General features: G+C 35.9%; 1 protein-coding gene across 1 annotated transcript in view; it reads left to right on the top strand.

The window, feature by feature from the left end:
• CSMD3 (CUB and Sushi multiple domains 3) overlaps positions 1 to 25,453 on the top strand; it is a 1,080,109-nt gene that overhangs the window by 658,901 nt on the left and 395,755 nt on the right. The window contains 2 exon segments of the mRNA XM_011360386.2: positions 3,746 to 4,072; positions 6,895 to 7,089. Coding sequence (XP_011358688.1) covers positions 3,746 to 4,072; positions 6,895 to 7,089 — 522 coding nt within the window.

Here is a 25,453-nt window from a genome sequence, read left to right as displayed (position 1 = left end):
AAAAAAAAAGTGAACAGTACTGTTTCTCATTATAATGTTCTAGATACATATCGCCATGTGAACTTATCTTACATTTCAGCAAAGTGAATATTTTTAGGATCAGAAAAAAAATTTTCCTAGTTAAAGTATATTTTGTTTGTTCTTCAGAAAACCTAAGAAAGGAAGAGTGCACAAACCACCTTAATAGAACTCTTTCAGTTTAGGGCCAGTGTTCACTCCTAACTAAGATCACCTTGTGAAGTTCCTGTTGTGAGAGAAGAAAATACACTAGAAGAGTCTGATTCGATTATGTCAGTGTCATCTAAAGCTTAGTAATACTTCAAAAGACTTCACTTCAAGATCTTTAGTTCTACGTGGTCTTCCAAGGAGACATGTTGCTGTAATAGTGGAGAATCTATTAATGTAATATATCACATCAAAAATGAAAATATTTTTAAATAATTTCAATAGATGCTAAAATATGTGTAATAAAATATCTAAAATAATGATGACTAAAACCAAATTTAAAACTTTTGAAAATCTTTATGACTTTACTGTTTTAAAGAGAATTAAGTCCTTCATCCTCATTTATAAATATACGGCAATTAATAGTTTCCTTATATACTAACATTAGGTAATTTGAAAATTTAATTGACAGAAAATTTTTTCAGAAAAATAAAGTTACAAAAAAACATAGAACTCATCCTTGCATTAATTCACATAATTCATAGGAAAAAAAATTATCAACTGGTTGAGAAAAGGAAATTTTATGAGAGAAAAATGAAATAGCTGCCATGTTCCTGAATGAGAAAACATTATATTAAAGGTGTGAATTACATAGAAATTGCTTTGAAATTTTAATAAAAATTCTAACACGATTTCTTTGGGAACTTGACTTAATGCATTGACACATAGGTTTAAAAAAGCAAGAATAAATGCTATGTGAATACTAAAGCGAAATATGAAGTTATTACCATAAAATTAGCTTGGTACTCACAAAACTATAACACTAAGTTAGGAACATATAACACTATTAAAGCAAGTTATGTAAAATGTATATGTAACACTATTAAAAGAAGTTACATAAAAACTACATCTACTGTAATTTAAAGGTTTAGAGTACAGTAGCCCCCTTATCTGAGGGGCATACGTTCCAAGACCCTTAGTGGATGCCTGAAACCATGGACAGGATTAAACCCTGTCTATACTGTTTTTCCTATACATACATAATTATGATAAAATTTAATCAATAAATTAGTCACAGTAAGAGATTAACAATAACCAATAATACAATAATTTAATATGTATAATTATATGTAATGAAAGATATATGAATGTGATCTCTCGCTCTCTCAAAATATCATATTGTATTGTACTCACTTTTTTACTTAAAGGAAGCATTTAATGGCTTCTCTTTGCCATATCTGAATATTCAGCATCACTACTCTTGTACTTTAAGGCCATTGTTAAGTAAAATTAGGGTTATTTGAAGACCAGCACTGTGATACTAATACCTAAGTAGTGTATCTGATAACTGAGAAGCTACTAAGTGACCAGATGGATGGGTAGCATGTAACAGTGCGGGTATGTTGGACAAAGGGATGATTCACATATCTAAATGGATGGAACGATACTGTACGAGATTTCATCATGCTTCTCATAACACCTTACAATTTAAAACATGATTATTTATTTTTGGATGTTTTTCATTTAATATTTTTAGACCAAGGTTGGCTATGGATAATTGAATCCCAGAAAGCAAAACAGGATATGGGGGTACTACAGTATTAGATAGACATCCACCTATCGCTCTGATAAGGGAGATTAGCATGGTAGATTTAGACCAGCCCTTGCCCCAGGTGGGGATCATTTAGATCACAGTTTGGCAAAGTAAGTAAGGACTGTGGACCAAATCTAGCCTGAAGCCCAGTTTTGTTAAAAAATTTATGAAAACATTACCACTTACTTTCACTTGCCTGTTATTTCTTGCTACAGTGGCAGAGACCATGTGGCTTGTAAAGCCAAAGCATTTACTCTCTGTCCCTTTATAGAAAAAGTTTGCTGAACCTTAATTTAGATCAAGGGTTATAGAATCAATGATTCCAGGATATAGGCAGGTAAAAGTGTGTCAAGGGAACAGGACCAAGTATGTGTGTCCCCATTAAGGAAGTGATAGAAATTGTAGTGCATTAATTTTTCAAAAGAAGCTACAACTCTAGATTTTTTTCTCCTCATGTATGATGATTTTCAAAGGTAATTTCGTATATTTATTGGGGCATAAGAAAAGATTAAACCAAAAACATTTGCAGTCTGGATTCACTCCAATGGCAGTCAAGTTTCCAGGCCCTGGTTTTAACTTTTAACATCATTTCATACAGAAAAAGCAAATTTAAGTTAGAAATTATATAACAAAAAAGAATTATAAGAGTGATAATTAATATATACATATAATTTTATCATTTTTACATATTTTATATATTCTGCATATACATAAGCATATCATAATCTTTGTCTTTATATTTCTGTAGATATAGAGATAGATATTGGTCTAATTTATGACTGTTAAAAAATCTAAACTTAAAATCAAGGAAAAATGCAGAGATTATTATTTGTAATACTTGTAAAAACAAATTATTCTAAAATATTAACAAAATAATAAAATGTATGGATTGTAATATTGTGTGCATATTGTAAACTAAGACTTCATAATCTTAAAAGATCAGAGTTTGTGAGTAGTTATTCCCAAAAGAGAGAAAATATAAATGGCTAACAAACATGAGAAATCTTCAACTTCACTAGTAGGCAAAGAAGTGCAAATTTGTGCAATGAGATGTCATTTTTCTTATCAAATAAGAAAGATAAAATAGTCACGCTATTTTATGCTGGTAGGGGTGTTGTCCTAACACGTTTCTGTTATATTTCAGTATAAATTAATAACTTTTCTGGGCAGAAATTTAGGAAAATATTCCAAGGCTCATAGTTCCTAATTCTTTGTAAATAAAATTTAGTGCAAAATTGTATGACTTCAATGTTGTTAAACCATGTAATAAAAACTACTGGAATACATCATTATTTTAACTATGATTTCCTCTGTGTGATCATTTACTTTTCTGTTTCTTTCTATTCCTCTTTCTGCTTTCTAAATGTTCTTCTATGTGAACCTTTAAGTCAGATGTTTTAAAAGTTTAAAACAGAAAACGGGATGGTGGGAGGACTTCATCTTAGCATGGTATGAGCGTTCAGTTGTTTTTCTAGTGTTAGCCCCCCAGTGGTGGCTATTAGAAAAGTTAATTCATCTCCTTACCTGTGTTATAAACTAGCAGAGCATCCCATGACCATAGTAGGGTGAAACTCACTGACCACCACTCACATTTCAAGTTTTCCCTGGGCTTTGTCATCCCATTTCTGTTAATAGTCACATATATTTTTTGTCTTCAATCATTTCATGAGTATTATTGCTTTCTATGAAATCTTTGTTCTCCAATATTATTTTTTAAGCATATAAACAAAAATTTTTCACAACACTCTGACATGAACTTGATAAATGTCAAAATAAACTGCTGTTATTGCTCCAATTATATTTTGTGCATATTTAAGCATGCAGTCATAGTTGTACTTTCTAATATGTAAAAATGATAACTTTTCTGTCTTATAAGATAATTTACATTGTTTAATATTATTTTTTCAAACTGATTATCAAAATTGTAGGATATGATAAAATATTACTTTTGAACATTTATTATATTTTATAATCTTATTTTAACAGTTCCTTGCCTTTCCAACTTTACTGCACCAATGGGAACGGTCCTTTCTCCTGATTACCCGGACGGGTATGGAAATAATTTAAACTGCATCTGGACAATAATCTCTGATCCAGGCAGTCGGATACACCTTTCTTTCAATGACTTTGATTTGGAATCCCAGTTTGACTTCCTTGCTGTTAAAGATGGTGACTCTCCAGACTCCCCAATTCTTGGAACCTTTACTGGCGCCGAAGTGCCTTCCCATCTTACTAGTAATAGTCATATCCTACGATTGGAGTTTCAAGCCGACCACTCGATGTCAGGACGTGGTTTTAACATCACTTATAACAGTAAGTTTATTTTTTCCATATACCATATTTTTACAAAGTAGAGCTAGAAAGGATCATGCATATCAGCTCTGTTGTTACATAGATAAGGAAACCTGAATAAGCAATATACATAATTATGCCATGGATGGTCATTTGGTTCTGAACTTCCAACCATGTTTTACTCCCTATTGTGTCATTTCTCTTTGTTTGTGAGAGGCCTGATATTAAGGAAGTATGTATTTCAAATACCATTTTTGTATCAGCCAATTTATTAGCTTATTTTTTTAAATCTTATATGCATAACCTCAAAAGTATATGTCACATACTTTGCTCAGTTATTGCTATGAAGAAATAAAAGGGAGATAGATCCTTTCATCAAGATATTCATAATCCAATAGGAGACTTTAATGAATCATTATAGCACAGAGTCATAATTCCAAAAACGAAATCACAGGCTAAAGAAGCATCGCAAATAAGGAATTCATTAACATAGGGCAGTAGACCACTGAGAGGATTTAGTAAAACCACCATGGGAGAAAAGAATACCTTAGTGATTAAGGATATAGGCTCTAAAGTGAAACAACACAACTTCAAATTTTGGCTTTGCTACATTTTTAGGTTTAGTAACTGAGCTTCAGTGCCCTCATCAGGAAAACCATATTGAGTTTCCGTAAGAAGTAAATTAGGAGATGCATGTAGATAATTTAGCATAGGTATATGGTTCCTAATAAATGCTCAATAAACATTAGGTATTATTGTTTAGTTGGTTTTTGAATTATTACCTTGACATTTGATATTATATTATTGTGTTTAATATATTGCTCCAGATTTAAGATGTTTTCAAGTTATTTAGCTATTGTCTATCCCTCATATTCATGTAGTTCAAAGAATGAATATTATTTTTCTGAAAAAAATGGCATAAATATAGCCAAAAGATAAGTCACATAAAGGAAAAACTATCTTAGTAGGCTATTATGCTTACATATGCTTCTGTTTGCAAATGTTTTACCTGAGGCCATAGAATACTAGTGATTTTTATTGTTTTTCCAATGTCAGATATTGACCAATTTGACATGTTAATATTTAAGCATCATATAACAATAGCATTTAGATTCCTGCCTTTGAAAAAAGAATTGCATCCTTCACCCCCATCCCTGTTCATTCAGTACTGAACTTTGGCAGTTAGTAACAAAGCACAGTTAATTGTCTTTTCAAAGTTAACTAGTGGTGAATACTGTCACTGATAAGTGTCAACATGCAATTACACATCATTAACATTAAATTGGCTGTGACGTGTCATAGAGACGCTGTGTAAAATGAATGCTTTAATTGAAAGTCCTTTTTAAAATATTTCATATATATAAGGAAAGATATGTACTTATCTATTTTTATTTCGTCTTTAAATGCATATTTTTAACTTCAGTATTTTGGTATTTTCTGGGTATTTTGAAAATATATCTCCTTGTTCCTTTTTTTTTCTCTAGTAAATAATTTAATCTATTATATGTAAATTCTTTTACTTAATGTTTACTACTGGAATTTTTTTCCTGAAAAAATATCTATGAAGCATTTTGTATAGGAGCAACTAAGAGTAATCGAAATTGTCTTTAAAAGCATAGAGAAAACAATGATTAGATATGTGTACCTAAGAAATATATTTTATCTCTTTTAGAATTTATCTTAATATTATTTTGTATTATTTCACTTAAAAATGAGAATGGATAATAAAATTATATAATTTATGAGCAATATCAAAGTCATGGTTACTAAGAAAATTTAAAATAACTGCATGTACTTAAGCAGTATGAATATAATATTAAATTGTAAAGACCTCAAAATATGTTTTTACACATTTAGATTTTGCTACTTTAAATATTTTTTAATTTATATTATACTAATTTAAACATAGTACATATTGGGTCTTGAATAAGGAGAAAATTTGTATATCTGTATTTGTGTATATTTTTGTATATCTATAATCTCTGAGAAGTTCAAAAAAGCACATTGTCGCTACACTTCTGCTACTTGCTGGCACTGGGCTAAGTACACACCATGGGAGATTCACAGTAAAATATAATAGTGGCCTGGAACTTAAGAAGTCATATTCTCTTGAGAGACATGAGACAAGTAACCCAAAATGCAATATATTATTGAGAGAAGATTAAAAGCCAGACCAGGAGATACATTTTAATCCTATCTCTATGCTGCTAGGAAGCTACTTAACTTTTTTCTGACTCTCACAAAGTAAATGTCTCATCAGGTTGGTCTAAATGTTAAATGAGATAGTAGCATTTCTAAAGTCCCTATCACAGTATCCAAAACATGGTAATTCCAAAAAAGTTATTTCTCTTCCCTTTTTATAGATGGTAGAAAATAGATGACACATGGAAAATTATAAAGAAATTGTTAGACTTTCATACCAGAATGAAACATTTCTCCTTAATTCCCACAATTAGACTATTTCTCCATTCCAAACAGTGAATCATGAGAAAAGTTTGCTATGGGATATAGTCAGCCTGCTCTATATTCACATTAATTGGAATTTTGATTAGGTTTTCCTGGAAATCTTTGCATAGACTAAGCTTAATAATTTCCAGAAATAAGCAGAAACAGTTCTATTTTGAAATTTTATAATCACAGAATAAAATTCATATTTTAAAACAATCACACCTATTACACATCAGAGGCAAATAGATATAGTCAGGAGAGACTCCAATTATTTTTTTAATAGATAAAGGTTTTTCTATAAATATACCCTTTTTAAAAATTACTTTTTCTCACCTCAAATGCTTAAGTGTTTCTCTCATACTGTTTGTGTGTTTTGTTTATTTGCTATTCTCAAGCGTTTGGACATAATGAGTGTCCTGATCCTGGAATACCGATCAATGCACGGCGATTTGGGGACAACTTTCAATTAGGAAGTTCAATTTCAGTTATTTGTGAAGAAGGATTTATTAAAACCCAAGGAACAGAAACAATTACATGTATTCTAATGGATGGAAAAGTGATGTGGAGTGGACCAATCCCAAAATGTGGAGGTAAGCATGAGAGCCAGTGAAAAACACAACTCTATCATCATTATGCAGTGGAAACCATTCTAGGAAATGCATCATTCCACCAGAATGGTTGTGATCTTTCTCTCTCTTATTTTGTAAAAATATATGTGTATATATATATTTTTAATTACAGTTGGCATACAAAACTGTATTAGTTTTAGGTGTACAACATAGAGATTAGACATTTAATGTAACTTATGAGATGATCACTGGATAAATAGAGTACCCATCTGACACCACTTATAGTTATTATAATATTGTTGACTATATTCCTGATGCTATACTTTACTTCTCTGTGACTATTTTGTAACTACCTATTTGTACTTCTTAATCCCGTCACCTTTTTCACTCATCCCCCAAACCCCCTTGTCATCTAGCAACTATCAAAATGTTCTCTGTATCTATGAGTTTGTTTCTGTTTTGTTTGTTTATATTGTTCTTTAGATTTTGCATGTAAGTGAAATCATATGGCATTTGTCTTTCTCTGTCTGACTTACTCCACTCAGCACAGTACCTTCTAGGTTAGTCCATGTCGATGGAAATGGCAAGATTTTATTCTTTTTTCTTTTATGGCTGAGTAATATTCCATTATATATATATATATGGCCCACCTCTTTATCCATTTATCCATTGATGGACACCCAGGTTACCTCCATATCTTAACTATTGTAAATAATGCTTCAATGAGCATATGGATTTACTTTTCCCTTCAAAGTAGTGTTTTGGGTTTCTTCAGATAAATACCCAGAAGTAGGACTACTTGGTACTTTTTTGTCTCATTATAGCCTTTATTTTAAAGTCTATTTTGTCTGGTTTAAGTATTGCTAGCCCAGCTTTTGTTTGTTTTCATTTTCATGAAATATCTTTTCTATCCCTTTACTTTCAGTCTATGTGTGTCTTTTGATCCGAAGTGGGTTTCTTGTAGGCAGCATATGTAAGGGTCTTGTTCTCTTATTTATTCAGCCACCCTATCTTTTGATTGGAGCATTTAATGCATTTATATTTAGAGTAATTGTTGATGGAGACGTAGTTATTACTATTTTATTATTCATATTTTTTTATCTTTTGTTTTTCTTCTTAAAGATTTTCCTTTAACATTTTTTGTAATATTGGTTTGGCGGTGATGAGCTCCTTAACTTTTCTTGTCTGTTGAGGAATCAGCTGACAGTCTTCTGGGGGTTTTCTTGTAGGTAACTAGATGCTTTTCTCTTGCTGCTTTTAGGATTCTCTCTTTGTCTTTAACTTTTGGCATTTTAATAATGTTGTGTCCTGGTGTGGGCCTCTTTGGGTTCATCTTGTTTGGGACTCTCTGTGCTCCTGGGGCTTGTATATCCATTTCCTTCACCATGTTAGAGAAGTTTTCAGTCATTATTTCTTGAAATAGGTTTCCAATTCCTTGCTTTCTCTCTCTGCTCCTTGTAGTACCCCTATGGTGTGAATATTAGTATGCTTGATGTTGTCCCAGAGGCTCCTTAAACTATCCTCATTTTTTTTGGATTCTTTTTTCTTGTTGCTGTTCTGATTGGGTGTTTTTTGCTACCTTATCATCTAAATCACTGATTTGATCCTCTGCTTCATGTAATCTACTGTTGATTCCCTCCAAGATATTCATTTCAGTTATTGTATTTTTCATTTCAGACTGATTCTTTTTTATGTTTTCCAGCTCTTTGTTTAAGTTTCCACTGAGTTCATTTACTCTGCCCCTAAGGTCATTGAACATCCTTATAATAAGTGTTTTGAACTCTGCATCTGGTTGACTGCTTGTCTCCATTTTGTTTAGTTCTTTTTCTAGAGCTTTCTTCTGTTCTTTCATGTGGGTCCTGTTTCTTTGTCTCCCCATTTTGGCTGCCTCCCTGTGATTGTTTTTATGTATCAGGTAGAGCTGCTATGCCTCCCAGGCTCAGTAGAGTGGCCTTATGTAGTTGATGTCCTTTGAGACCAAGTGGCACAGTCTCACTGCTCACCTGAGCTGGGTGCTCCAGATGTGTCCCTTGTGTGGTGTTTTGTATGCCCTCCTATTGTAGGTAAGACTTGGTTGCTGTGTGCACATCAGTGGTAAAGACTGACCCTTAGGCTGGTTGTTTGTGAGGACTTGCTCATGACTACAGTAGAGGAGCTGTTGTGCAGGGATTGAACCTACAGAGCAGGATGCACTTTTAAAGGGCTCCGGTGCCTGCCCAGTCTGCGCTTTGGGTATGCCTTCCTAGGATGTGGCCCTGGGTGGTATTCCAGCTGGGTCTGAAGCCGACCACTGGGCATGCCTTCCATGGGGCCTCCTGGGAGGAGCCCCACCACAGGCCAAGTTTAGCTGCAGCCTGTACCCTGCCCAGGGCCAGTTGGCATGAGCCACTAAGCATTCCACAAATGGCCACCACCCATGCTGGGCTTGGAGGTGCCTTGAGAGGCCAAGCCACAAACCAACGCCAGTTGCCGCTGGTGTCAGGCTTGGGACTGCTCAGCAAATAGTACAGGACATGCCAAGGCCACATGCTACTTGCTTGGTTTTGTGAACCTTTCAAAGATTTTAGAAAAGTCTGCAGCAGGAGCCAAAACAGGCCGTTTTTATGGAAAAGCCACTGGAAGTGGCTTGGGTGGGCCCATAAGTTAGTGGGGGGCAGAGTCCTAGGGAATTGCCAGGGCGGGGGGAACCAGTTATAGCCAGGTTGATGGAGACTCAGATATGGCTGCCACCTGTGTCTCACACTGAGATCGGGGAGAGCTCAACAAAGGAAATAGAATCTGCTAGCTCTTCTATCTGGGATAAAGCTGCCTCTCCAGCCCTCGCCCTAAAGCCAGACATTTGGTTTCTCCCTGTATGTCCCTGGTGCCTTTTAAGCTACTATCCCAGTGTGGGAGCTCAGAATGAATGCGTTGTCAGCGAGTAATTCAGTCCACAGGTTCCTTTAAGAGGAGCACCTGAGAATCCAGCAGCTTCCCATCTCACTCAACTGCAGTCTTTGCTGATTTTCATAGCCAGAAGCTGTGGAGACTTCTCTTCTCAGTACTGGATCCCTGGGATAGGGAGCCTGGTGTAGGGTTAGGACTTCTTACTCTTCTGGGGGAGGGAGGACCTCCTCAACTGAGATATCCCTCCCAATTTTTAACGGCCACATGTGGGTACGGCACCAGCCCATTCCGCATCTCTGCCCCTCCTCCTAGTCTCGAGGCGGATTCTTCTATATATCCTTAGTTATAATATTTCTGTTCATCTAGACTTCAGGCAGTTCTCATTGCTGGTTGTTCTGCAGTTTAGTTGTAATTTTGATGTGGTCTTGGGAGGAGACAAGCACAATGTTTACCTACCCCCCATCTTGACCAAAAATTCTGTTATGTGTCTCTTAAAATATTAATATTGTACATTAGACATATATAGTTAAACAAATCACAGTTTTAATTGTCCATGTTAAAATAATTTTTAGAAACCATTTAGAAGTTTCCTTTAAAAAGTTCTTATTATATGATATACATTAATAAATGGTATATATGAGTTACATGTACGAATTCTCTTTAATATAACTGTTATGGTTTAGTACACTTTATAATTTCCATTTATATTTTTCTTGGTATTTTATTATTCATAGTATAAACTTATTTAATTTAAACAATATGTTAACTATTATTAATTATAATAAATTTATGTTAATGCAACCATTATTTAAAATTTATAATTTTTATAGGCACAGTATTCTGAACATTTTTTGTTTTCAATTTTGGTTCACTCAATAAAATATAATAAAGATAGTTCAGGACAATATATATGTGTTATATATATCCTGTGTTTGAAAGCACTTATCTTTGGATATGTACATTTACATAAAGTCATAAATTATACTGGTAAGAAGGAAGGATAATTATATTTAAAAAGAAAATGTATCAAGTATATAGTGTATCAATTTAGGATCTATAGTAATATTTTAGGGAGATTTATTTAGAATTATCACATTGGGAATTAACATTTTGAATTCTACTATTTTCTTTCCACTCTAGTACTCAAGATTATATATCTATTTTATCAAAAATGATATAGAACATTTACTAAGAACTCAATGAACTGGAACCATGAAACACCCTTTAACAAATCACCACGTAATAATACTTTTTAAATGATTTCTTTTTAAACGTTTTCTTTTCTTGCTTTCCCAGTTTTTCTTCTTACCTGTGCCCAAAATGACAATGAAAGTTTTTTTCTCAATTTCTAACTGATAAGTTGAGACTATTTAATATCTGCTATTCAGGATTATAACAGTTCAATTGAATAATATAGCTACCTGTAAATAATGTTTCATGAATGAACATTTACATACTTACTGTCTCACGATGAAGTAATCCAGACCATGTAATTATGTTTTCCTATTAGCCCTTTTCCTTAGCACCTACCTCCTTTTCTAATGCCTTTCTCACTTGGAATATCAGAGGTACAAACTTGGCTTCACTGTTCTTTTCCAAATCTTAAATGTTTTAGGGTTAGTTGGGGCTATCCTGAAAATGGTTATGGCTATGCTATTATATTTTAAAAATAAAATGGAGTTGCACAATAAAAGACTGAAATAGAGAAAAATGGAAAGTAGCACTTAATTTTTTTCGTCATACCTTGTCTCTGGGCTCATTCATTCTTTTAACCATAGTTTCGTACCTAGTCTTGGGGAATCAGTCAGGAAAGCCTACATTAGTATTTCAAGGAAAAGTAGGAGATGGGAGAAAAGTTCTTTTCAGGCAGAAGGATAGTTCTGGTTCAATGTGACTGAAGTGGAGGATAGAGGGACAGGGGTTTGATGAATAACCAGAGGAGTCCAGAGAACAACGTGCTTTGTAAACAATACTGAGCAGATCCAAAATTATCCTGAGGCCAACGGAAAGCCATTTCAGCTCAAAAGGGACATGATCCGAGCCCCTTCCTCCTCTGCAGTGGACAGACACAGAGACCTCACCTGCCCCCAAGTAATTGTTGAGCCTTGATGCCTCCTCACTTGCCTAACTTGAGTGTTTAGGAGCTGCTTGGTGCCTAGCTGCATGGGGAAGTAAAAAAAAATTAGGTCGACATCAACAAATCATTTTATGAATTGCTGCTTCATATGAGAGAGCAATTGCAGTGATTTTTTCACTGTGAAAAATTAATATTATTTAACTTTTCAAAATAAGTACAACAAAATATTCAAAGCTCTCCTTCGGCACAAGACAGTAGGCCCTCCAGACATCCTAAAAAGAAACTTCATGAAGTTTCTAAAGGAAAAGAATATTTTTTCCTGCATATGTGAGCAAAGTTACATGTAGTTGTAACTTCAAGTTGTAACTTGGCTCACCTATCAAGTTCTGGATCCAACACTAAGGTGGAAACATCACTAAGGATAAAGTTGGAGCCAGAAAAGCGGTGTCATAGTGGGCTGGAAGTAATCTTACCATGGCACTCGCCAGCCTACCTGCCATATCCCAGGCCACGTTTTGAGCCAGTCTGTTCCCAATAAAGCTAAGGTGAGTTTCATTTCTTAGATTCTAAGTAAGGTTTGTAAAAATGTCCTTTAGTTTTGTCTCAATTCTATTTAGGTGCTAACAACAAAATCCTGAGACTAGCTGAGAGAAACTGTTTTTCTCTTTTCCTAAAAGATTTTTTTTCTTTTTTTTTTAATCACCACTCCCTTCTACCTCCCCTACCCCCACCCCCACCCCCACCCCCACCCCACCACCATTTTCCAAGCTGCCACACAGCCGCTGCCATTTACACAAAAAACTATGCTGGGAGCCCTCTCTGCCTATCTTCTTTGTTTTTTAGACTTTCCATATTTTGACAGAGAAGTTTTGCTTATTATTTATTATAGTTTATCTTTTAACACACTATTTCTGTAGCCCATATATGCTTAATATTTTAGCTAAAACTTTTTTATTATCAACATATTAAATATTTTATATAGATGAAATATGTACATGTTTACATGTTCTATTAATGCAAATAAATTTCTACTTATATTTTATTCTCTTCATACAAAGCATTCTAAAATCAAATGCATCATTAAAAGTTGCTTATATGTATGAATTGCTCTGTGTTAAAATTAGAAAATTGAGTTATTTATTTTAATTGTAATTTATAGAGCAGAGGAAGTCGGTATAAAATTTTCATAAGAAAAGCCAGGGCTTCAACCCACTTATCGATTGCCCTCTCCTCCCACCTCTTTTCTATCTCACTTATCTATAGCAGGTGTCCCCAACCCCTGGGCCACGGACGAGTATCAGTCTGTGTCCTGTTAGGAACCGGGTCACACAGCAGGAGGTGAGTGATGGGCCAGCAAGTGAAGCTTTTTCTGTATTTGCAGCACTAGCATCAGTGCCTCAGCTCTACCTCACTTAGATTGAGGCATCAGAGTCTCATAGGAGCACGGGTCCCTGGTTCCAAAAAGGTTGGGGACCACTGATCTAAAAGTTTAGCCATATTGACAAATTAGTGATCCACCCATGTCAACTTGTCTTCAACCATAAAACTGTGGAAAATCTTTGAGAAAATTGAAACTTTTTTATTTTCCATAGTCCTTGAATAAGGATTGTTCAGACCAAAAGAAAGAAATGACATAATGTTTTGCAGTTCTATGATCTCACAGCTGAACTTAGATTCATTTCAGATAGCTTAAATACAATTGTTGAACAGAATTGGTTTATACATTTTATTCACTGACCTGAAGTTCAACACTGATGCATTAACTAAAGGTAGAGTTGGGCTATCTTTGTGAAAATTTGAACCTCTTTAGAATGGGTTGATCAGATTTCCTCATGAGGAAGAAAGATTAGATGCTTTTTAAAGCTTTGCAATCTTTTAGTTTTGCTAATGGAAAACAAAATGTATTAATCACTTTAATCAGTGTTGAAATCATTCACATCGAATTCCATAGTCAGCCTAACTCAGTTTAGTGACAATCAATGACTCCTCTCATGCTTAGACTGTAGCCTGAATATAACTGGTTCTATCTAGGGCCAACCTCTGCATATTGTCTACTTCAATGATACATTCTAAAGCCATGAAGAATGGTGTAGATGATTATTATAGATATTCTTACACAGGGATTTTTATGATTTTACCACCTAGAATAATTCCTAAAAATCTTTTTTTTTTCTTTTGTCTCTACACCAGTTTCTCACTCGTAGCAATTGCATAAACAGTCTCCCTCTCTTGCCCTGTAGTCTCCTCATGACCCTGCTGCCATTACATTCATTTATTTTTCTGTTCCACACAGCCCAAGTCCCCTGTTGGGCACTTGTGAGCCTTCTCACTAGATTCAGCCTGTGGGAAGTACAGTTTCCTCATTAGAATCTGTCTCCTTGGAATTTGTTCTTTCCATACCCTTTTTCTTTCTCATAATATGGTGCTAGGATATTTCAAAAAGGGGTAAAGGGGAAATGACATAACTGCACTGAGATCGATTTTTTGTTTCCACGTGTGTGTGTGTTTGTGTGTGTGTGTGTGTGTGTGTGTGTGTGTGTGTGTGTGTCTATGCGTACTCCTGAAACATGGGTAAAGTGGTGTTTTCACTTAAGTGTTTTTTCAAGGGAGTAGTAGGCAACCAGATTTCCTTTACTACACCAAGCAGTGCAAACTGGGGTCACCCCTGACCCTCAATTACTTTTTCTCACCCAGTAAAATCCCATGAGATTTCTAGTTTCTGGAATTTTCCTTGTAACCAGCACTGCTATATAGAAGGCAAATTTTTATAAAATATGTGATCTGAGAAGTCTTCTGATTGGGCTTTGGGAAACCCGCTAGTCTTTGCCACCTGTCCAAGGGCCAGCTCCAAAGGGCTGAGACATACCTGACTTTATTGTCCATACCTCAGATAATCTGAGCATCAGCATTTGGCCTTCTTTCTTCATTGTCTCTTTTTACCATTTTTAGTTTAATGTCTATTTTGTCTGAGGCATTCTTTCTTAAGTACAACCATAATTAACTCATTTTTCTCAGCTTTGATTTGCTTTACCAGATTCATGACACCCTTTGTTAATGGGAATTGAGTCTATGGTTACTTGGAGAATTGGCTCTAAGTCCACTCTGCCATGAAATCTTGTTACAGATGCTTCTGATCTTCCCATCTGTTTACACCTTTTCCTAGAAGATGTCTTGCTTTTTTTTTTTTTTAACCATTTCTGACTTTACAACATAACCAGAACATATCACTGCAATATTAGCACTCAGCTCACATTCGTCTGAATATTTATTCCCTTCAGCATGGTGAGGCTGACTGCCATTAGACTGAGGTTTCGATGGATCTGAGTCACAATAAAATGCTCAGGGCTATAGATCAGGACTTATAACTTCAAATGCTTACAGGAGCAAGGTGGTAACAATAAAAAAAAAAATTAGATGGGCTGAATAAAACAGATCACCCTCCTAAAGGGAAGGTCTGGCTCTTCACTTAATGGTTACAGATAAATGTGTCTCTATTTAATAACAACAATAATTAATAATATAAGAATGATACCATTGACAACTGATGAGTTTCTGTCAGCTCATACAATCCCTCATACACATTAGAAAAGGACATTTAAAAAAAATATATATTTATTTTAATTAGTTTCAAGTATACAGTACATTGGTCAGACATTTATATAGTTTATAAAACAATTCCCCCAATTGCTCCTGCCCTCCCCTGACTCTCCACCGAGCCGTCATATTAATGCTAACTGCACTCCCTATGCTATGCTCCCCATCCCCGTGACCATCTATCAAGTACTAATTTGTACTTCTTTAACCCTTCACTCCATTCTCCTGGCCCCCCAAAACTCCCTCTCCTCTGTCCAACACCCAATTGTCCACTATATTTGTGAGTCTGTTTTTGATTAGTTTGTTCTTTTTATTCCTTACCTTTGCATATAAGTGAAATCATATAGTGTTTATCTTTCTCCATCTGACTTAAATACCTTCTAGGTCCATCAAAGAAATATCTTTTTCCATCCCCTCTTTTTAGTCTGTGTGTGTCTTTTAATCTGAAGTGAGTCTTTTGTAATCTGAAGTGTGTCTTTTGTTGGAGGGACTTAAAGAAGTCCCTCCAACATTTCCTGTAATTTTAGCTTGGTAGGAATAAATTCCTTTACCTTATTTTTGTCTGGGAAGCTCTTTATGATAGCTTCAACTCTAAATGATAGCTTATCTGGATAAAGTATCCTTGGTTCTAGATTCTGCGTCTTCATCCTGTTGAATATTTTGTGCCAAGCTCTTCTGTCTTGCATAGTTTCTTTTGCGAATCAGCTGCCAGTCTTATGGGTGTTCCCTTTTAGGTAACTATCTGTCTTTCTCTTGCAGCTTTTAAGATTCTTTCTTTGTATTTATCCTTTGGCATTTTAATTATGATGTGTTTTGATGTGAGCCTTTTTGGATCCCCGATTTTTGGAATTCTCTGAGCTTCCTGGGGTTTTATGTCCATTTCCTTCACCAAGTTAGGGAAATTTTCCATCATTATTTCTTCAAATAGCTGTTCAACATCTTGATTTTCTTCAGTTACGCCAATCAGACAGATATTTGGACCCTTAATAGAGTTCCATATGCTCCTTAAATTATTTTTTATAGTCTTGGCATCTTATCTCTTGCCATTCTGAATATATGCCCTTGGCTTTCTCATCCTCTACATAGGGCATTTGATCCTTTTCTTTATTCACTTTGTTTATTCCATTGAATATACTTCTAAGATAATGTGTTCTTCATTTCAGATTAGTTCCCTTTTATAATTTCCATTTCTATTTTTTTGTTTTTTATTTCTTTGTCGAAGTTCTCACTGAATTTATCTACACTTCCCAAAAGTTCATTGAGCATCTTTATAACCAGTGTTTTAAACTCTGCATCTCTTAGATTACTTGACTCTATTAAATCTGGATCTCTGTTCTTTTCTCTCATATTGCTTCTGTTTCTTTGTCTTTCCATTTTGGCTGCCTTTTCATGTCTGTTTCTAAGTACAAAGCAAAGCTTCTAAGTCTCCCACTCTTATTAGTGTGGATTTGTCAAGTAGGTATCCAGTGGCATGGTCTTGAGAGGGTTTCAGCAGCAAGCCAAACAGCCTAAGGCTCTGCCCCTCTGGGGCCACTTGTTAAGATTCAGGAAGCAATCCACCGATGTTGTGCTTATACTTGCCTCAAAAGACCACACCAGAAACTGAGGCCAGCTGCCTCCAGTGTGAGTCTAGGTGCTGCTCAGCAAGGAGCACCTGACTCACTGAGGATAAACCTGGATGTGGCTTGGGTGGGGACACGAGTTGGGGGAGGCAGAGTTTGATGACGTCACAGCTATGGCAGCCCTGTGTCAGGTGCACTGGTAAGGGGGAGGGAGGGCTCAACAGGGAACAATGGATACTGCCAGCATTTCTGTAGAGAGCCCTCAGCCCTCACTCCTACAGTGTCTCCCTGTAAGTCCCCGGGGCCCTCTGCTCACGGCCAAATTGGCCCTGGTGCTCAGAGTGAGCAGGTCTGTCACTGCAAAAATCCACTCGTGGATGTGGCTCCTTTAAGAGGCATCTGCCGCTGCTGCAGCCTCCATCTCACTCAGCCGGTCGAGATCGGGCAGCCCCGCATGCTCTCTCCATCTTAACTTCTGCCATTGCAGGGTGCTTTCTTGGATTTTTCCCTTGTTGTATGACTTGTTCATCTAGATCTCAGGTGATTTTTCCTTGCTGCTGCTCCTTGTTTCTGTCACAACTTTGATTTGGTCGCCAGAGGGATGAACAGAGCCTCTATCATCTACACCATTTTTTTCCTCTCTCGGGAAAGGACATTTTTTTAAAGAGGAAAATGGCTTGATTTAGTGATTACTATTGTCACTTTAATTAGAAATCTAACAGCAGAAACCAATTTCTTGGGGATTGTGCTAGGCCAATGGAACAGGTCAGAAGCCATATATCAATTTCTTTCCCTTTTGAGAAAACACTTCAATGTCTCAAGAATTTGGTTGTTTTGGGACTTAATGGAAGAGCCAATTTCTAGATAGTTATTCCATGAAGTTTCTTGAGTTCCTTTTTTGTGAATTTGTATAACGCTGCTCAAGTCTGATCCTCTAGCTCTTAGAGTCTAAGTGGCATGTCCTGTCCTGAATTGCTCATTCTCCCCAGATTGTCATTTCAGTCTCAGAGTAGTCTCTACAATATCCTTCTGGGTTTGCATTGATATTCTGCTCATGTATGATTCTTTTTCACTATTTGGCACTACATTTTTCTTCTAATTATTTAGCTCCTAATGTGGCTCAATCGTGTAGTATGATTTGATTTAGGCAGACTCAGGAACTACAGTTATTTAAAAAGCATTAATAAATAACAGATTTTTGTTTTGTTTTTCTTCAGAGTTAGGGTGCAAAAGTTTTACACAGTGCAGTGAACAGAAAGCTTCCACAATATCTTCCTAAGCCATCTCTTACCCCATCCTTTCATTCAAGGTAGCAATTACATGTAAAAATCTTCATTATCATTGTCGTCATCATCATCATCATCATCATCATCATCATTTTTCTCTCTCATGCTTGCACACATAATTTTATCGTCACTAAGCTGTTCTTCTGTCCCTTTCTATTTCCCCTTTCTCAACTCCACACCCTTACCCACATGTATTCAGCCCTTGCCCTCCATGTTTAACCCTCAGGTTAATACAAGACCAGCCCACTCCACTATATTCTGCCCCCAAAAAAGATTAGTTCATCCCATTTTAATAGTTTTCAGTTAAGATTCTTCTTGAGAGCTTGGTAAATACAATTTTTCACCTCATTATAAGAAATTATACATTTGTTTTAAAAAAAAAAAGAAGCAGAAGATCAAGTTTTGACAGGAGATCAGGTCTTTTCTAGCTACACTCTGAGTTGCATTTCTACTTTATAAACAGCCTCTTCTGTGTCTGCCAGTAATTAACCAGCCAGTGAATCCCAAAAGAACTTGAAAGAGATACCACGCCATGAAACACAGAATAAAACAGGAAAGTTCTATTGCTAGGGGTCAGGCAGTGAGCGCTAAGTCATCTAAAATGTTCTGTTTTAAGAAGCAAGACAGTTGGACATAAATTAAGTCTCCTATCTCTGTTGTAATCACAGGAAACTATTCCCAGGTATGAAGATTTATTATTTGTTGGTGAATGTCATTTTTTAAAATGCTACTAAACTGTACTCATGTAAACTGAAAGATGAGAAGGATTTGTTTGCAGACTAAAAATGAGTCAGGTTAAAATGTATTCATTATTTTGTTAAGTCTGAAATGCGTATCAGTTACTTTTGTTAAAGTAGTTTATAGTTACAAAATTATTCAACTGTTCATGGAAATATAAGTTATACAAGTCTAAAAATTATATACTTTGTTCAGTTTCATTTTATTAAATATACTACTCAGGCTCATTTTTTTCTTTTTTCCTGGTTCCTTGTCATCTCTGTGACCTCTTTGTGTGTTTTCCAGGGCTAGTTCATGAATATTTTCTCCTCTCTATTTCCATTTACTCTAATGGTAATTTTCATCCAGTCTTCAACTTTAAATAATATCTATTTGTTTGTGTCTTTCAAATTTGCATATCCAGCCTAGTTCTCTGCCCTGAAGTTCAGATTCATATATTTAGCTTCTTGCTCAATATTTCTACTTAAATATTTAATAGGCATCTCAAACTTAACCTCTCCAAAACTGATCTGATCTCGCCCAATCACTCCAAACCTGCTGCTGTCACAGACTTTCTCCATCATCATTAATAGCACTCTATTCTTTCAAGAAGTCAGGCCAAAACTCTTAGAGTAATTCCTGACTCCTTTCTATCACAACTGTACACAACTCATCAGAAAAAGTCTATGAATTCAACCTTTGAAGTATATTTATACCGAATGAACTTTTTTCTTCCTCCACTGATGACCTCCTGGTCCCAATAATCATAATCTCTGGTCTAAATTACTGCAGTAGCTTCTTAACTGGTCTCACTGCTTCTTCCCTTGCTACTATTCATTTCTGTAGAAATGGTTTGTTGTTCAGTTCATCTGTGCCCATGGATTAGTTGCTTCATAGTAATTTATCCTCTGGGACTCAACAGCTCTGATGCATACAAACTATCTGCTTCTCCCCTCTTTTTTACTTGACTCTTTGTCTCCCATGCCCTCTGAACTGTAGCCAGAAATGCCCTTTTTGATTTAAAGCAATCTCCTCAACAAAAATTGAAATGGAATATTGGCCTTCTGGATTACATGGTCATGTTTTTGAATATAATTAGGCCATAATACATTCACTGGACTGCTTTATAGATAAAGAGGATTACATTTAATGAAATACGTCAGAAGAGTTAGGTGAATGCTATGGGCTCAAAGCTGTTGGTTTAATTTATATGCTGAGTCAAGACTAACTGAAAGAAATGTTGTCTCTTCTTTGTAGAGACTTAAAATTATTTTGAATATTGTTATTATTGTAGCCTTCCTGGCAAGAAAAACAATAGGAACAAAATGCATAACAAGGTATAGAGGCAAATTTTCCTGTTGTTTTGGAATTGGCAATTTAGACCCCCATTTAAGGAGAAAAAAAGATTCAATATATTCTTCCATAAAAAAGTTGAAGTTCACATACTCCCTTCATCACTTATTAAGTGGGGTCTAACTGACTTGTCTCTCTCAATCATGACCTCAGACATCTGAACCTTGATTCATATAAGCAACAAAAGTAGAGGAGATCCGGATCTACGTACATACATATGTATGTATGTATGTATGTATGTATGAATGCATGCATCTGTTTGTCTATCTATCAATCATCCATCTATCTATCTATCATCTATCTGTCTATAACTGTTGAAGTCAAAAGTTCAGATTTCTATTTACCTTCCTATAGGAAGGAGAATGCTAGTCTCCTTCTCTTAAGCCAAGTTGAAGAAAAGGGCTCTATAAGAATCCCTTATAGAGAATGGAATTGCCTGTGAGAAAGAGGAACTAGAATCCCCAGATGGATTTCTGATTATGCTACCGGAGAGTGGAGATCCTCTCCCGGAGCGTTGTCCAGGTTCTTGGTGTCTTGAACAAAGAATTGAGAAAGACACCGAAATACAGTAGAAAGGAGAAGTTTTATTAGAAAGGAAAGCAGGCCTGAGCAAGAGAAGCATGGCTTAAAAGGCCTGGTAACAAAGATTCCAGGATTTTATCCTTTTTTGCTGTGGGTGGTTACTTAGACTGGGCTTCCTTGATTGACAGCTAAGATTGACAGGACTCAGTGATTCATTTTGCTTTCTGTGCATGTTTGTTCCCAGAATTCAGTGTGTTATAATGATATTAATGAACTTGTGGGCATATGCATCATATTATAATGATGGTATAATGAGGCTCAGGTGAGTTGAAGGTTATTGGGGAGTCTTCATTGCACAGGTGCGAGTGACTGGCTTAAACTGGTACCTAATTCTCTGCCTACTGGTTTCTTTGTGTGAGTTAAAAAATGCCTTTTGGCTTGCTTAAGTGTGGGTGGATTAGGGCAGACCCCTTCTAGGATAGGACGACCTCAGTATCTTTGTAGGCAGACCTGAAACCCCCTAACTAACTTTCCTGCCTAACTCTTTTCTAAGAGCCATGAACTCCCTTATTAGTAGTATGGATGTTGAGGGACGGGAAGTCTCTTCTTTTGTATGTCCTTCCTGCTGAGAATTGCATTAGTTCCTGCCTATAGGGGTTTCATGGAGCTCTTTCCCTTTCTGCTTCAGTCAGGGGGGTCTTGGGTTTCCTGCTGAAGTGACACCTCAGTTCCTAAACAAGGAAAAGAGATACAAACTTATTATTTAAATCATATATGTGTTAATTTCTATTATTGATTTGCCTATTAAGTGAGTAAAGGGAAACAGGCTTGGTTAATATATTTCTTAAAAAGTAAGAAAAAAGATCTTTGGCCTAAAATCCCCTCCTTCCTTAGACTCTAAGGCCTGTCTGACTTAATCCCATTTCTGCTAACAATGGACTGATGACCCTTATCAATAGCCAGAGGATCTGGCCAGGGCAATTATCAGGATTTGAGGGAGAGGGCCTTTTTTTCCAAAGAAAGAAGGAAAGAAAACTTAACTAGGTTTATTAAAAAGATTAACTCTGCAAGAGATGTCCCATTTCATTTCCTGCTAAAAGATTATAAGAATTTTACAAGTGATGTCCTGTCTCAATTATACAGTGTACTTGCAGTTCTGCCTTCTATGCCATTGACCAAGAGAAAGAAAATTGATAAAAGCTGACGTACTGAAGAGAGGAAAGCTGTCTAATTTAAATAATTTGGCAAGTTAATGATGTGAGTTTCCTATGCATCAAATGAATACCAAAGATGAGACTTGACCACCAGGTGAAAGAAACCCAGCAACCAGAGACCATAGGGTATATTGATTGCCAACGGTGGGAGCAAGGAGGTGACTGAAAAAGGTTGAGTTTCTCCTATATTATGTGCGGAATTATGCAGTGAGAGGCCACCTCTCCGCACTCCTGGCCTTTCCAAAGAACTAATTTATCTTTATGGAGAACAACCATTTTCCATATCTGACAAATGGAAGGCATCAGGGACCAGTCAGGGTGAGTGAGGGAAACAACAACAGCCAGAAGAGGACTATGGCCTCACAGTAATCCTCATCCTAGCCCTAATACACCGTAGGAAACAGACCTAAAAGACAGAGGAAAATGGACAAGATGAGAATGAGGAGGCAGTGTTCTCTAATGAAAGTGCTGAAATGAATGGAGGAATGAATCAGGAAGTATGATTCATCAGCACCGGTCTCCCCATCCTCCAAGTCTCTCTGACCATTGTTCAAAGATGCACCTTGGGTGGGTGGGTGGAGGAAATAAAGTAAAAGTTTTAAGTTGGACTGGACCAAGTTTTTAATATACAAAGTAATGAGAAAATTAGAGGATCCGCTCAACATGTTTTTAAGGAGAGATTTGGCAGTGCATGTTCAAAGGCAGTGATTAGGAGGAAAAAAAGAAGAAACTAATTTCCGTTTTTATTCCACCAATTTCAGAATGCTCCATAAAATGTTTACTCAAGCAAGAACTTCCCCGCCCTCAGCAGAGAACTCCCTGTGTTACTGTGGTTTATGTTCCTTGCTACTCCCTAATGTGAGATCTAAGAGAATTCCTTGAGTGAATAGGATGGGACTGAAGTCCCTGGAGAACAGTTTGGAGGCAAGGCTGGATTTGCATGCCTGATGAAATCTCCCTTTCAGAATAAGGGGTTTTCTCTTGAATCTCAATGAAACTCAAAGGAAAGAAAACCTTTCTCATTCACAGATATCTCCTCTTCAGAGGGAATTCTTTTGAGGGATCAATTGGAGTAACAATCTGAGGCATAGATCAGAATTTATTTTGTGGTCTCATATAGAGTGTGTATTCATACACAGATATAGGTATTTATATCTAAAAATAAATCTTTTTAGTTACATATTTAGATAGTATTAAATTCTAGGTCTGGAAGACTACTAGAGGGGAAGCAAATTTAGTAGCAATCTGCAGGGTTTTGCTCCTGATCTTTGTGGGTATGGGGAAGGGAGGAAGAGTTTATGAAAATGAAAGGAGTTGCAGAGCTGTGAGTGCTTCTCTGCAATCTTGGACCTTTAATTTCTGTATTTCTGGTTTCCTCTTTTTATCCTAGATACAGGCCCAGCTTGTTTCCCAACTTTTCTTTGAAACATCATCCAGTGTCCTGAGATTGGAGAGAGCTAGTGATTAATTACCACATCTATAACCATAAAGCAAGTTAAAAAAAAAGGGGGGGGGGAAATAAATGAGACCATCATTGTTTGATAATGCCTGATGTGGCATCTCGATTTTATCATGCACAGCTCCACAGAAAGGTTATTTATCAGATCAAATATTAGAATGTTCACCTTTTAAATTCACTTATAACCACTCAGCCATAAAAAAAAAAAAAAAGAGAGAGAGAGAAAGAAAGAAATGAAATCTTACCCTTTGCAAAGATATAGATGGACCTGGAGGGTGTTATGCTAAGAGAAATAAGTCAGACAGAGAAAGACAAATACCGTATAATTTCACTTATATGTGGAATCTAAAGAACAAAATAAATGGACAAACAGAACAGATAAAATCTCTTAGATTCAGAGAGTAAACTATTTATTGCCAGATAGATAGGAGATTGGGTCTGGGTGAAAAGGGTGAAGAGATTAAGGAGTGTGAATTGGTAGTTACAAAATAATCATAGGATGTGAACTACAGCATAGTGAAGACAGTCAATAATATTGTAATAACTATGTATAGTGCCAGGTGGGTACTAGACCAATTGTCTAACCACTGTGCTGTACACCTAAAACTAATAAAGTATTGAATGTCAACTCCAATTGAAGAATAAAAAATACAAATAAATTAATTAATTTTCCATTAAAAAAAAAAATCACTTATCACCAAACCCACACAATCAAAACCCAGCTCTTCCAGTTCCCAACTCCCTTCTGAGCACCTAAGTGCCACTTCTCAGGTCAAAGAACATCTCCTGCTGTGGAACACTAGAATTCATTACCATTTTTATTCAAGAGAATTTTATCTGAATACAATCTGAAGCATTTCTGTCTCTTTTAAAATATGCTGGGTATTTTAAATTTGTCCATTCTACTTAAAGTAACAAAAATGAGTCAGCACTCAAATGTAAATTATTTATAACAGACTTTGTTCAAGACTTAAAAGATAAGATTGGATAAATGAACTATGTATGTCTACTTTATATTTATTGTTTATGCTCTGTTTTCATTGCTTTAAAAAGCCAGAATTAGAGGCAATGATTTGTATATGGCTAACAGATACAAATAACCTCTTTATTGCAGGAACCTGAGAGATTATCCAAGATAATCTTGTAGCTACAGGCCAGCCACATCCTCTTATATTTGTCAGTGTGGTCTGTGGGCCAGCAGCAATAAAATGAACTGAGTTATTGTGTTGGCGCGAGGGTCTTGTTAACAATGAAGATTTTTGGGTTCCACTCTTTAACTACTAGAATCTGTATTTTAACAAGTTCTCTGGGTACCCACTAAGGTTTGAAGGTCTTCCAAAGCAGTAACCACTGCATAAAGCCAAGTTTTTCTCCTTATTCCTGCTCTAACTAAAAGCTTCAGAAACAAAGAACTATTTGACTTTCCCTCATACACATTCGTATTTCTTATTTCCTGTCTCTGTTCTTTCTGTTCCCCACCCCCTAACTTCTACTCATTTCTTAATCTAACTCATCTCAGACAAAATCTTCTAGGACTCTTTCCTAATGCCCCTGGAATGTTGCTTGTCTCTCCCCAAGTTTCCAGACTATCTACTCAGCTCAAGCATGTACTTATATTGCATATTGGCTCTGCCTATGTTCCATGTAGAAATTGCGTGTCTCTTGAGGGCAGATATAATGTCATATAGATTTTTGTTTAAATTTTAGCACCTAGC

This window comes from Pteropus vampyrus, unplaced genomic scaffold (assembly GCF_000151845.1).
Source record: "Pteropus vampyrus isolate Shadow unplaced genomic scaffold, Pvam_2.0 Scaffold54, whole genome shotgun sequence".
Taxonomy (NCBI): domain Eukaryota; kingdom Metazoa; phylum Chordata; class Mammalia; order Chiroptera; family Pteropodidae; genus Pteropus; species Pteropus vampyrus.
Note: the sequence above shows the minus strand (reverse complement) of the source record. Positions and strands in the feature narration are given on the sequence as shown.